General features: G+C 38.9%; 1 protein-coding gene across 5 annotated transcripts in view; it reads right to left on the reverse strand.

The window, feature by feature from the left end:
- Positions 1-14434, reverse strand: part of CACNB2 (calcium voltage-gated channel auxiliary subunit beta 2) — a 265080-nt gene that overhangs the window by 85830 nt on the left and 164816 nt on the right. For all 5 annotated transcript variants that reach the window (XR_009957564.1, XM_062569046.1, XM_062569047.1 and 2 more), the window contains one exon: positions 9471-9590. Coding sequence is in view for 4 of the 5 variants with exons in the window: in XM_062569046.1 (XP_062425030.1) it covers positions 9471-9590 (120 nt within the window). In the remaining variant the exon portion in view is untranslated. The remainder of the gene's footprint in view (positions 1-9470; positions 9591-14434) is intronic.

Here is a 14434-nt window from a genome sequence, read left to right on the forward strand (position 1 = left end):
TACATTCACTGAAAAAAAGGACAGCTTGGAAAAAAAAAAAAAAAAATCGGTAACACAGGCACATTTGCACAATAAAGACCAAAGCCACAGGAAGCCTGCCGGCTTTTCATACCTGCCTAACCCAGATCAGTGCCAGATTCCAAAAACGAAGCAGAGGTTTTCAAATTGGACTTTGGGCTCCAAAGACAGAACAAACTCACCACAACACCTTCAAGATAAATACCTACCCAATAAAATTCCCAATATGAGAATAAAGGACAGTCTTGTTGGTATGTATTTTAGTCACATACTTATCTCAACTGCTTTAATTTACCATCAAAGTACCATCATACTTCACAAGAAAAAAGAAAAATTGACCTTATGAGACAAAATAGGCTAAGTTGTTATAAAGAAAGATAAATCTGTAACACTAAAGCTGGAAAAGTTTTATTTCACTGAACATTTCAAACAGCAAACTAAGAGTCTCATTTTTCATATTAATTAGCAAATGAGAAATTCACATTTTAATGCCAGTTGTTGGGAGGCAACCACAGGAATAAAAAGGTAATATAAGAATTACAGTATACTAAAATTACCCTAATTTGTACAAGGAATAATTATTAGAGAGACTAGGTAGAGTACAGCTGGAGATCTTTGGATTCTCTCCAGCTCTATCAGTAACATCTCACTTTTGCATGGCTACACTGCTTCATATAATATTACTTTTTAAAATTTAGCTAGCGTTCGTACATATGGTACTGTTAATAAAACTGGATTTAAATAAAAAAAATCTTGGACAAACCCACCAGTTTCTTTGTCTATTTAGCAAGGCAAAAAAACGAGTTCTTAAAAATAACAGCAACAAGTAACGTTTCAGTGGGTACTACCTCAGTTAAAGAGGGTTAGAGAATCTAACACTTATTTGTTAAGATTTCATGTCAAATCCAATAAAAGCTTATTTGCTGTTAAAGCTGAACTTGTTCTATCAACTAAATAAAAGTAAAACTAGGCAGTTATAAAATCGTGTGACTAAAACGCATTAGTAAGTTTTTCACAACAAAAGTTCAGGGATGGCTATCCTTGCTTTTGCAAGAGATAAACATCAGTTCGATGTTTTCTTGCAGGCTAAAATGTAAGTTTCAGTTGATAAATAAGAGACCACATATTTCATTAGCATAGAGATTTTAGCTTAAGATTGATACAGGCATAAACTAGTGGGTTTATGCATTGATTATTCTCTACCCTAGTGTACTCAGGAATACAAACCAAGTGAATATAAGTCTTTGGAGAAAAATGTCACATCAGGAAGGGAGGCTAAAAGCAAGGCTAAAAACATAAAGAAGGTGCTCTGAGGTTTCTATGAACTCCACAGCTGACTGCTAGCAGAAGCTAATACTATGTTTTTTTGCTCTAGACTGTGCATTGGTTGTACTTAGAATATAGATGAAAAGACATCAGAAAAACAACTAAAAAAGCTTGATGGTAACCTTTAAATATTTTTAATGAATTACTCTCATGCCATGGATTATGCAGAAACCAATCACCGTTCACAGCTCCAGCTGAGTCTTGCACTTAAAGTGTTCCTAACCTGGGAACACACAGTATCTTCCTTCCAAATATCACAGGTTTCCTTAGCTCCTACTGATTTTTATGACATTTTATACACCCAAATGATTAGTTTATGTAATTAATGTTTCCAAAAGAACTGCTTTTGAATTGGCATCTGATGTCTGTCTAGTTTTTACTGACGCATTCTACCATTACCTATAGTTAGAACTCATTGACATGTGTATAACCATATAAAATCAGGTTTTAACTGTGAAAAAAGTCTTATTTTTTCTTCTGATTAAGTGTAAAAACAAAATTAAAGATACCTGCTTTTCCTCTTCTCTTCCTTTGCATTTTTTGAGAGACTAGGTGAGGAAGGGAAGGAGAAAAAGGGACAAGAAAGTGAGAAAAGACAGGAATCAGACTCTACAGATCTTTGCCAAGGACAGAGTGTCTGGGGGTTTTCATTGTAGATGACAAATGCCTTCCTACACCGCATAACAGCATGCACCACTCAGGTGTCTGATTTAACAGAAATCAGGTTAACTCCTGAACTGGCTGCAGAACAGCCTTTGGTACAACACTGGCCTAGCGTAATGCTTCTGCTGTCCCCAAAGCCCATGCTTTTGGCTGTCTCCAAGCCACTGCACCACGCCATGTAGGTCACTGTTAGCTGCAGCATCTCTGCACTGCTACCCACCATGGGTTCACTGAAATCCTTTCTCCGTCTTGACTGCTGCTCCCAAAATCTCCATTGCAGCCTATTACCAGCTTTCTTAGGGGATAACTTTTCTCACTGGTAAAACACTTCTGCTTCCTCAGAGGTTTACCCTTTAGTACAACATTTCCCCCTGTGCACAAAATAAGCATTTTACAATTGGAAGTTATGAACTGTACAACACGGATGCCCTGTTCAAGTGCTATTTACCTAATACATCATGAATATACACATATATTTGCATGTACACACACATGCATAGACACATATGCAGGCATGTACATGTATATATGCATGCATATATACATACACAGATATAAACATGCAAGTTCAGATCTAGGTCCACACACATTTAAAAGTCTGTATTTCACTGAACTCAAGAATTAAGGGCCCTAATGCTTCTTTGAGCCTGCATCAATAATCCCTACCTTTTAAACATGTACATATAAAACATGCACATTTAAAAATTAAATATATTTTTTCTAAAAAATTTAAAATAAAGATCAAAAAAATCTCAAGACATAATCTACACTAAACTGGATCCTAATGCTTCATATAAAATCAATCACTTAGAGCATAAGAGAAAATTTAATTTAATAATCCCCAAAGTAGATATTACAAATGCCAAGAAGTTCAACATTTACCTTAAGGTGACTACAAACATTTTAGATACCTGTAAGAGTGGCCACTGCATCCTGAAATCCTATTTTCATCTCCATATGCTTACCTATTTTAGAATCAATATTTTATTTAAAGTAAAAAGGCATATGTTAACTCCCTAAAAAATAATGATACTCAGATAACTGGACCTGCTGTTGAGAAAAAACTATGTTCTGGATTGCAGTATATTGTCTCAGATGTTAGCAAAAGGGAATCAGACACTAACATAAACCTCAAGAACATTAATGAGCTAGACCTTGTTACATCTAAACTGGAAAATTTCCAATCTTACTTTGCCTAGAACCACCAGCAGCACTAACTAGCGACATCAGCAAAAGTATCTCAATTCCTCTTTCCCATGCTCCAAACACACTCACTCCCCACTAATCACAGAGATCACACACAAATCCACTTCTTGTCTTCTCCCGCAAATCCTTTGCCCTTCTCCAACCACGTGGAGCCCCCAGGCCAGCAACCACCCAGCACCCATACCCACTGGTGGCCATCATCTGAGCTGCACCAAGGTCCTGTTTGAGTGTTCTTACTCCACAGCTGCGCATCTACACACACAGGAGGTAGTACGTAGCCACCACACAAATAGCAAGAGATGCATCACCCCTTGGGAACCTCTGTCCTAACCACGGCAGCCACATCCATGTAGAAGCAGCTGAGCGCTAACGGATTATGTCTGCTGCAGGACCAGAGGGAGACACAGAGGTGGTAGGAGGAAGATATCTGGGTAAGGATTGAAGAACACCTGTGTGTACCTGGCTTACAATGCTAACTTTAGTTAAAACTTTTCCTCAGTGCTTCTGATAAAGAGCTCATTTTGCATTATGAACAAAAAGTAACATTTGTGTTACTGCCCTTTATAGGCAAATTTAACCACATAGAAGTAGTGTGAAGACATCTTGTCAAGGAAGCATGTGTGAGCATGTGAAAGCAGGACCTGAAGAGCAGGCAGAAGAACTATGCTTTTTCTCAGGACTGTTCCTCAGTATTACCCTTAAGAGACAATTTATCTCTTTCCACTGATTATTTGGAGAAATTAGTATCTATCTAAATTTGGGCTGTATTAATATCCCTGCATTCTTTTTTCACTCACACTCAAGATGCGAAAGAGGAAAGGATACTTAGGAAACAGGAATGATCACTCTAGCAATCACAGTACAAATGGGAGATGACAACTGTTTCTTAATTAACAACCGTACTATTTCTGAAGCATTTGATTCCAGGTTATGTGAGAAACAGCTGGAAGAAAGTAAACTAACCCTACAACAACACAGCCAAACAGTGAGAGCAGCTAAGCTGTTCAGGGACATAATAAGCATGACAGCCACCGGTGTAAAACAAATAGATACCCTGAAGTTGAAGAAAAAGTAGATCATAAACATAAAAAGAAAGAAAGCTATAGGCCATGGTGAGCAGCATAAAGGGAACCACTTTATGTTCCAATCCTAAGAAGCAGCAGCAGAAATTAATTCAAGAAACAACGAAAAAGAATATCCGCAACCTTACCTTAGTAGGTTCAGAAACTTGTCATAAACTAGCAATGCAGAATTCGCCTCCAGCTAAGCAACAACCAGATTTGCAATTATACTTCTGGATCAACACCACATTTATTTCCAGCTAGACTACTGTGCCAGCTCCCATACAATCCTAGCAACTCCGATATGCAGCATTAGATATCTAAACAATAACATGAAAAGGAAGTATTCTGAAATAAAAAAGAACAAATCAGAAGAAATCACTGATAACATTGTTATCGCATACAACAGCTGACATACAGTTCTATCCTATGTTGCTGAACAAAGCTGGGCAAGCCATAGCTTTGGATGCTGTATAGCCTCCCAATATCCTCACATTAAGAGGGGAGGAAAAAAAAGTTTCCATGATGTAACATGCTGATATAACATAAAGATACACATCAGAGTGATGGGCACTTACAGTCTGTCAAAAGGCACTGCTGCAGCATCAGTAGACATACTTTAACTAGCCTTGCTGCTGCCTACTAACACCATGGGGTCATTCAGGGGCTGTGAAACCTGCCTGAGAGTGAGTAAATACTTAAATAACTAGTCCTGACACACTTAGCTTGGTAATTACATCTGACAACCTTTGTCATGCCTTCAGCAGATACTGCTTGCAGGGATATTTAGGCATCGTCCCAGCCTGCTAGATATTTCCAAGCAGTGGTCTCTGACCCGTGCGTGGAGGCAACGCAACAGACACTGCGCTATTACAGTCACAAGAAGCCCTCACCACTACTTGAGTATACATCAAGAATGCAAAATACGTCAGCTTACATTATCGCTCCGTATTTTTGCCTAAGAGCTAGTAAAGGGATGCCTGGTATCAGTGGTTTACAATCTTAGTGTAAAAATGATCAAAATGAAGCGTTAACCAAAGACAACAGATATTTCAAATTTTAGCAACTCCTAAAAGGGTGTCAGCAGTAGAGTATTAGCTTGCCTGCAACAAAAGCGGACCTGAAACAAACCTTCTCGGAGTTCTAGGTCCTGAAAGGAGTTTCCCTACTATGGGCACAGATGTTGACTTCCAGAAAGCCATGATTTGACTTTGAGAAACAGACTGGATTATCATCTGGTACTTGTCATCAACGTATTAGGAATAATTGAAATGGATTATTTCATTTGTTGAAACGTTGAATATATGTGAGATTCTATTGTATGTGTTGGGATCTAGTCTACAGATCTCCTTCAAAAACTGCCTCTGCCCAAGAGGCCCTAGAGTCATGGGAAGCAGGGGAGAAGCAAAATATTAAAAAAGTTGAACTACTTATTGAAGAAGATGTTTACATACATCTGAATAATGGTATTTCAATCAAAACCTCCTGCATGTACATTTGATGTGCCTGAGGAAAAATAAATTAGGAAAGTATCTGAATTGATTTCACCAGCTCTGGAGAGGGCCAAAAAATCATCATTGAAGCTTCTTATCACAACTTCTTATGTTTAAACTTTAGTTTACTTAATAGTTCATTAAAATTAAATAGAATTTTAGGGTCTCACCAATATTTGTACCTCACAGGTGTGGGGTTTTTTTTTGGGGGGGTGGGGGGAGGGGGTGGATCTCATCCCTCTCACTTCCTACAATATTTGAGGAGATGTTTAGTCAAATACTCGTAAGGACTGGACAAAGAATGTCTTTACTTCCTACAACTCATTTTGAAAGTTCGTCCTTCAAAACCGAAAAGTTTGTATTTTAAAATCTGTCAATTCTACAGAAAAACACTGAAAGCAATAAAAAGTAAACGTCATTAGCCTTATTATTTTGGGCTTCTGAATGTGAAGCTTCATAAGATATTTCCAGAAGAGGGAGTTAAAAAAGCAAACCCACAAACCCACACCATAGAATTGGTCAGAGCTGAGGGTTCTGCAGGTTCTTTGCTCAGCCACCATGCAGGTCCTCCATCACCTACAGATACCCACGTGAGCATTCCCAGCAGGAATTTATTCATGCCTTGACAGCATAAATAAATAAATAAAGCCCTACGCTTCTTTTTCACATCCGCATTGTTCATGCATGTCCCAGAGCAGAACATTTTTACCTCAGCTTCAAGCCCAACAGCTTCACCCGGGGAGCCGTCTCCCCCGGGACTCGCCGCTTGCCCGCGGGCACCCTCAACTGCTGCCTCCCGGTTTCCGTGCCTGGACAGCTCGGGTCCTGCTCCTCCGGCCCCAGCACAGCAAGTCGGCGAGGAGTCACGTGCCTCAGTGAGTCAGCAAACCTACCTACCGCTTTTCCCCAACAGTGGCAAGGACTTCACCATGATTTACTTTAAATCTGATACCGCATGGTATCAGAGATTCCTATTCTGGCTTTCTGGTATATGGACACAACATCCATACAGAACCATCTTAAAATTCAAGTAGTCTAACCATTAGCCTTTGTGTGCTTTATTAATATATATTTTTCTGCACATTTTAAGGTGTTTTCCCTAACTGTAACAAAGGAAAGTGAATGTCATTAAACTGTTTTCATTAAGTGCATGACACAGTTCAACAGTGCTTTTTTTTTTTTCATTTACTCTTAATTCACTATCATTTTCCCCTCAACCTCTGCATTATTCACACATGTCATCCTTCGCTAATTCCTGTGACAAATAGAATTCTAATGACTTTATCTAGGATCAACATTTCCACTCACAACATTAAAAGGCAAAAAGTTAGAGGAGCCGCGTCCGCCGGCTGCGGGCTCGGCAGGCGCGGGCGCAGGCAGCCCAACCCACCGCCTGGGCCGGCGCCGGGCGGCACCCGCATGAGTTCCACGGCATTTCAGGGAGCTGAAGAACTGAACCCCAAATGAAGACAGGAAAATGCACCTTATAAATTAAATCTAACTCAGCACACCTGCAATATTACATCTCCAGCTATCTATTTAAAATGCAAGCAGCAAATGTGTATCATGTTTTAACTAACACCATTAATTTAAATATTAGCCACTGTGCAAAATGATCTCTATACATTACAACCTGGAGTGGTTTTAACCCCTTTGGCTCAAAAAACAAACCTGCTTATGCAGTTCCATCTTTAATCTGTGTTAAAGCCCAAGTGACTTAAATAATTTATTCTGTGTTTTCTATACGACTGAAATTACCCATTGTTATAACAGGTTGATTTTGGCAACGCCTTTATTACTTTGACTGTTCACAAGTTGTCTTACAGTCTCAGACGGTGTCAGACCTAGAGACTGTATCTTATGCCAGCTGGAGTGAGAACCCTGCTTTGATGTATAGAAATACAGGTTTTAAACGTCAGAGTTTGCTAGCAATTCTCTATTAATTACAATGGCAGCTGTGCTAGAGGTCATGAATATTACATAAGGGTTGTCCATGCATTCAAGCCAGCATCAGTAAGCCAAATTCCCATAGCAACACTCGCATACATTTACTCATCACTAAGAGATGCACCAGTTCAGCAGTTAAGTGTTACAGCGCTACCCTTATAAGTCTGCAAGATATTATTACTTCAACTCTTCTTTAAAAGATCGCTTATTTTACTGATAAAATTCAACGCTTTACCACATTTCAGAACCATCCTTATCCTCTCTCCTAAGAGCAGAGAAATCTTAAACCAACAAAAAGCAACCCTGATAAAACTGAAACTCCTGATTATGATCAACAGCAACTATCAGATAGTAGGTGGAGGGGAAAAAGTGGTCTGTGCTGCGGCATTTCAGCTATGCTGATCCCCAGACAGCAGGTCTAGACTTCAGAGAGGTGTTCAGCATCTCCCATGGCTGGCAAGTTCCAACAGCTCATTAAAAACCTGCTTCAGGAGCTCTTATTAAAATATCTGTTAACTATTACATTTTCCAAAAAATATCTTTGGCTTCCCTGTTTAAGTATTCCGGCCTGAAGGAACTGGTTGCTTGTGCAGTGTGTATTATTTATGGAGCTAGTCCTTTCCCCATAATCAGGTTGATATCTCAATCTGAGCTCCTGAATTTATGAGAAACCCTTACAACATAGGCGGCGAACGGGCAAGGCTGGCAGCGGAAAAGGAAAGAGAATATGAGATGGACCAGAGATCAGGAAATAAAAATAAATAAATAAATAATAATAATAAAAAAAAAAAGCCAAAATGGAGGAAGGGAATCAAAGAGAAAGTGAGAAACAGAAATCACAGGAGGGGGGAAAAAAGGGGGATATCTGAGGAGACTCCTCAACAGTGTATTTAAATACTGAGATGTGAAAAATAAAACAGAAAAACAGACCATAGAGAACAGTGCTACACCAACATCTGGCAGACAGCACACAGAAATAAAAACTAGAACAAAGTGATAAATGAGTGAAAAATTTTAATATAATCATCTTTTTTACAGGTGCAAGAGTAGTTAAAGAAAAATAAGCACACGCTCTTTAGCTGTACTGCTGCTTAAAACCTCACAGTCCTATACACATCTCATGGAAAAAATATAAACACCAGCCAGAACCTGAAGCTCATTTAGCATGTGCATATTAATCCAACACTGTCTGTCAGGGGTATGGAGTTTAGGGAGAAATCTTAACAAGTCCTAGACTACATTACTCATAGTTTAACATTCAAATTGTAAAGAAAGACAGTGAAGTCTTAGGAAAAAAAAATGGATCTCTGAACAGACTCACTGTATTTACATGTGTATGACTTGCAGGGTCCAATCCTTCACCAAAGGGAGATATATAGGATGTCTGAGGACTAGTTTCTAAAAGTGTAAGTTGCAAGTATGATAGGCATCTAAAATCATGCTTAGGCAAACTTCTATTAACATATTCAACAAGAACTCAAAGCTTTGACCCCATATACTGCAAATACACAGGTTTATACATTTAAATAAGCTGATTCTGAAACATACAAGCTAAGCTAGTGCCTTTAATAGAAAATTCTAATTTTAAGTGTTTTTTTCTGAAAAAAAAATATCTATTGTTGACTGAAACACCTTTATGCATAGGTCTTATGCAACATGTTAACACATTAAAAGTCATTTGCATTGGAAACAGATGAGATGGCAATCCTTCAAAACAAAACATTTTATGAATATCTGATGTGAAAAAACATCTTACCTTTGCTTTTTCCAGCTGTGCCTGGGCCTGTCGCTCTGCCTCTCTCCGCACTGCTTCCCTGTCTTCTTCCAGAGATACATCTGAATCAGATGGACGGCTGGTGTAGGAGTCCGCCGAACCCTGAACAAGAAAAGGCAAAATAATGTCACAAGTTGTTTCAGTGTCCAGGAAAAAAAAAGGAAAAAAAAAAAAAAAAGTAGAAGTGTTTATGCACCTTGTCTTTTCTCTTACTTCTGCATCCCTGAAGAGAGAATAATTGCACAAAAGAGAAAATCACTTAGAAAAATTAAACAGCTAAAAAAGTAAATGTTTTTCTCTGGAGACTTTCCAGAAGTGCAGGTGCCTTACCCAGTGTTTTATTTCCTGCACTATTCCCATGTTCTTATTTGTATGCTTTTTAGTAAGCAGAGCCAGTTACTCTGTAGAGTTACAGCAGTGGTGCAGTGCAGGGCTGAAGGACATACAGCAGCTTCAAGGATGGCTCCATAAAAATTAAAACTCTAAACAATGATGGTTTTAAGGAGGAAACAGATTTCATTATAAAAATGCAAATTTGTTATCAATAATTGCCCTTACATAATGTTACTGCTAAGAGCTTTATCCTGTGCTATCCATTTTTATTTTAGGGCAACCTCTTTACCTGACATACTTTCCCCATCAGAACCAAAAATGGCTCATATCCATCTCTGCCCCCCAGCACAACATGTAAATGACCACAAATCAACTTCAACTAATAAAATCTGTCTGGACTCAATGCACGTCCATGTATCGCCACAGTGGAACTAGTCACAGTGCCAGAACAGCTCTATAAATAATGACAGCTCTGATTTCTCTCTGCATCTCCCTGCATGCAAAACAGACTTCTGCTAATTCAACCCAAATGAAAACAACTACCCTCCCCTCACTGTATTTCTCTCTCAGCAACATATATAACATATGCCAGAAAAGAAAACAGGGCTTACACAGATATCAGAGTTCTTCAGGCGTCCTCCTTTGGCTCTTTTCAGAAGCCTGATCCAGGTGGCCTTCATTAGCCAGACAGCTCAGTTATTGTCCGCAGCTGCAGCGCCCGGCACTGATCTCATGAAACATGTGCACACTGAGCACCGCAGAAGCGCTGCTCCTTTCCTATCCATGCTCTGCAGCGAGAGCCTTCCTGCTCTTCCCTCTGCCTCTCAAGCTTTCAGCCTCACTGTTTCCAAGTGTTCTAGTGCAATTAAATTCTCAAATCTTTTCATGCCAGTAAAAAAAAAACTAACAAAAAAAAAGACCCTAAAACGCCAGCACCAAAAAAAAAAAAAAAAACAAAACAACCCTCAGCTTGAATAATAAAAAGGTAAAATAAGCCAGACTTCAGGTAAATGTTGTGAGAGATGCTTCAACTGATAACAAATTGAGATCGATGACAAAAAAAAAAATATCTAGGGCTTTTTCCGCTTTGTTTTGGGGGGCGGGCTTGGCTGTTAAAAATAGTGCTTATAAGAGAACCTTTTAAAATCCTGTGCAAAATATATCCAGTGACATTTGCAAGTGCAAAGTTCATTTCATCTCTGCCTAGACCGGCTGGGGGTGGGGTAACCAGCTTCTCCTACCACTGGGCATGCTCCATATGTGCAGCCTTTTACGCAGATGCTCACATCACACCGTGTCGCTAGCCTATGCCAAATTGCCATTTTATATCTCAAGGGTAAACAGCTGGAAAACGCAAGGTCCCTGCAAAACTGGAAGAGCTGGTGCGCTGTCTCATTTTTGTCATACATGTCTGTGTCAAGTCACACGTCTCTCCGACGCTCGATTTGGTCACACAGAGCTTCCCTTAGCTGTAAAACACCGAGCTAGGATCTGAGCTCCGCTACAAAAGCGCAAATCCAAGAATACGCCTGTTGAGCAGCAATTTAACCCCCTAATTCCTGTTCATATTCTTCTGACAAAAGCAGATGCTAGAAGCAAAGAATACCTGTGACATGCCAAATAATACATTAATAGTAGACCCTAAAATGGTAAAAGCAAAACAAAACACTGAATTTGTATATTCTGCTTTTTGGTCAGTTACAATCCAAGTACTTTCATAAACTGACATGGGAATAATATTAAGGCATGATTAACTAGGACATTCACAATTCACCGGGAGATATGCAGAATTCCAGTTAAAAAAAACCTCACTGCGGCTCGCTGAAGCACCTGCCTTCGATATAAATTCACAGTTAACATGAAAAGCATAGAGATTACAGCTGAGAACAGTGGTCATCCACGTGAAGTAGTATGTCAACATTTCCTAGGAAGTTAGAGCTCTCTGGTTGTGAAGGACCAAATTCTGCCATTCTTTATGCCTGTATAATTACAAAATTACGCCATCGCAGGTAATGGAGCAGCCTGCATTTAACCCCTATTAAAGCAACAGCAGTTGTCACTAAACTGACAGTGTAAAATACAGGTAAATTTTAACTTTCAAAATATTTTTTCCTGAAGCCCATAACAGCTGTAGTTTCAAATTTTAATATGCTGTCTTTGAACTGACATCAAGGAAGTTATTCTCTAAGGAATATCCTACTTATTAGGAGCACAAATACATCTACTATGTTATATCGAACCTCTAAAACTAAAATGCCTCCTGAACTAAAGCAAAAGAGCAGAAAAGTATCAATAAAACATACAAAAAACTTCCTCAAATTTTTTGAAAAATCTTGCCTGGTCGGAAAATAACCAGTCACTGTACACTCTTAAGGGTCTTTCATATTTGATTTTAAGATTTCCCTTTGCTGCACATTCTGACATAGCACCACTGATGGAAATGAAGGCAAAAGATGAGCAGCAAGAAGTTGCCTGAAGTTTCATTTCAGCCTCAGGACTTCTGTACACATTTGGTCTTTGAAGAAGCTTGAATGCTATCTTGCTTAACTCAACAGCTGCCACTGCTTGACACCCTCATTTTTACCACTGCATTAACCAAAGCTGAGCCCGGGAAAAGACCCTCCTAGTAAAGCCCCAGCCCTGGGAAGTGCAGGGGTCCCCCAACATCCAGCCCCAGCAGAAAGGTCCATGTCCAAAGCCCTCCTGAGCCCTGCGGTTCCAGCGAGTCTCTCTGACGCAGATCTAAGCACGGTGTCATATCTTTAAATAAAAGAAGAAAACAAATGAACAAGCCATTAAGTCTGACACTGCAGTCACACAGCTGACAGTGTGGGTGTTAATGTTCTGCAGCAGTTCCACTGCGAATACATCATATTTTCCATTGATGAAGTGGCATGGCATCACTTTTACTATCGTTCATTCTGCCATCCAGAAGGAACGTGCCTCACTGGTCTTTGATCTGTTAAAAAAAAAGTCACAAAGCCCAGAAATGAGATTCTTTTCACCCATTATGAGGTAGGTGCCTTTATTCTCAGGATGCAACTGCTAAAACTAGAATTTCATCTTTTGGGCCTCAGAGATCATTTACTGTGCTGTTCATATCTTACATTGGCCACAGACCCAACACATGTCCAAAAAAAAAAATGATTCAAGTTATTTTAATTATACAGACAAATCACATGAATCAAACTCAACATCACATTTATTTCCCCAGCGGGACAGCCAGAGTCATGTAGGTTTTTTGTGGAAAGCAAAAACTGGGAGATTCTTCACTCCTTGAATACAGGGGGAAAAAAAATCAAAGCCTGAAATCAGGGCAATCCAGGAAAAGGGAGAGCATACAATCATAATTAATAAATTCATTTTATAAACTACGGAGTCATTTTACATGAACTAAGAATTTTTTAACCACTTTAAAATAAAAAAAAAAAACAGTAAAATTAGTTTTCAAACTTCAAACACAAAACTACAGTGAGCTATTTTGGAAATACCTTGAATATTCAAGGAAAATCATGAGATAAGACCAACAGGATGTATATTGTCCATTCACAATAGATGAGGAGAACACATTATCTCCAGCTAGTTTTAGGTGTTAGTCCAGAGAGCAGTATGAATCTTTTCCTGACTGCTTCTGAAATTTAGCCATTCAGACTGAATTTCAGCTGGTCTTCATCACACTCCACCAGGACACGGAAGAGCTGCAGTGACAGATGCTCCTATAACCCCTTCATTCCCTTGTCTTTTATGGGAAGCCACCTGATAACAGCGAGACACTTCATTTTTGTAGTTGCCCCATCTCTTTATTTTCTTTTTCCTTTTCCTTTTCTCTGAACTTGGTAAGTTTACCAAACCAAGTTGTCTGAAACACCATTTACTGTTCTAATGACGTGCTTGGTGACTATTTACTAGCTATCTCATAGCTTATTATGTTAGATTCTATGTGGTCCTTTCATAATACGGTCATGCTTTTCACACTGTTTGCAGTCATACATGATCATACCTGAGCTTCCTCTTTTTCTTCAAGACCATATAGCCCTGTCATCTTTTGTAGTATTAGAAGTGTATCATCTTTAAAATACTGGGTCATTCAAGTAAAAAAAAATGCTTCGTAAATATATTTTTGTTACTTTTCTCTGCTAAGAGGAAAAAACTCTTAGTTAAATTAGGCAGTGCCTCTAGGCCTCTCTCCTTTTTCTTGCTAGTTTTCTGACACTTGCTGCACCTATGCAAAATGTCTGAGCACATGAGATCCTCTTTTCCCAGACTTTCTTAAACTTTGGTCAGTGAAGTTGGAGCCTGAAGTACAGATTTTGTCTGCGGAGTGTCTTCACTTTCATTGTGTAAATAACTCGACGGAGGTAGTCCCTCACTTTCCTACTGAATTCTTTCTCTGAGTTAATAAAGCTATCATTAGACTTGCAAATTCAGTCATGGACATTATATTATATCATCTTCAGAAAAATAAAAGCAATTCTCTGATTATCATGTGTTTCTCTTTAATTTGGTAATCCCACTTATGAATTGGCTATTAGGATATCCATTAGGATAACTAACTATCCTGGTTCCCCAAAATATTCTCAAATAATTCTCCATTTAAAAAGATTGAACAAGGT

The sequence above is a fragment of the Rhea pennata genome, chromosome 2 (genome assembly GCF_028389875.1).
Source record: "Rhea pennata isolate bPtePen1 chromosome 2, bPtePen1.pri, whole genome shotgun sequence".
Lineage (NCBI taxonomy): Eukaryota > Metazoa > Chordata > Aves > Rheiformes > Rheidae > Rhea > Rhea pennata.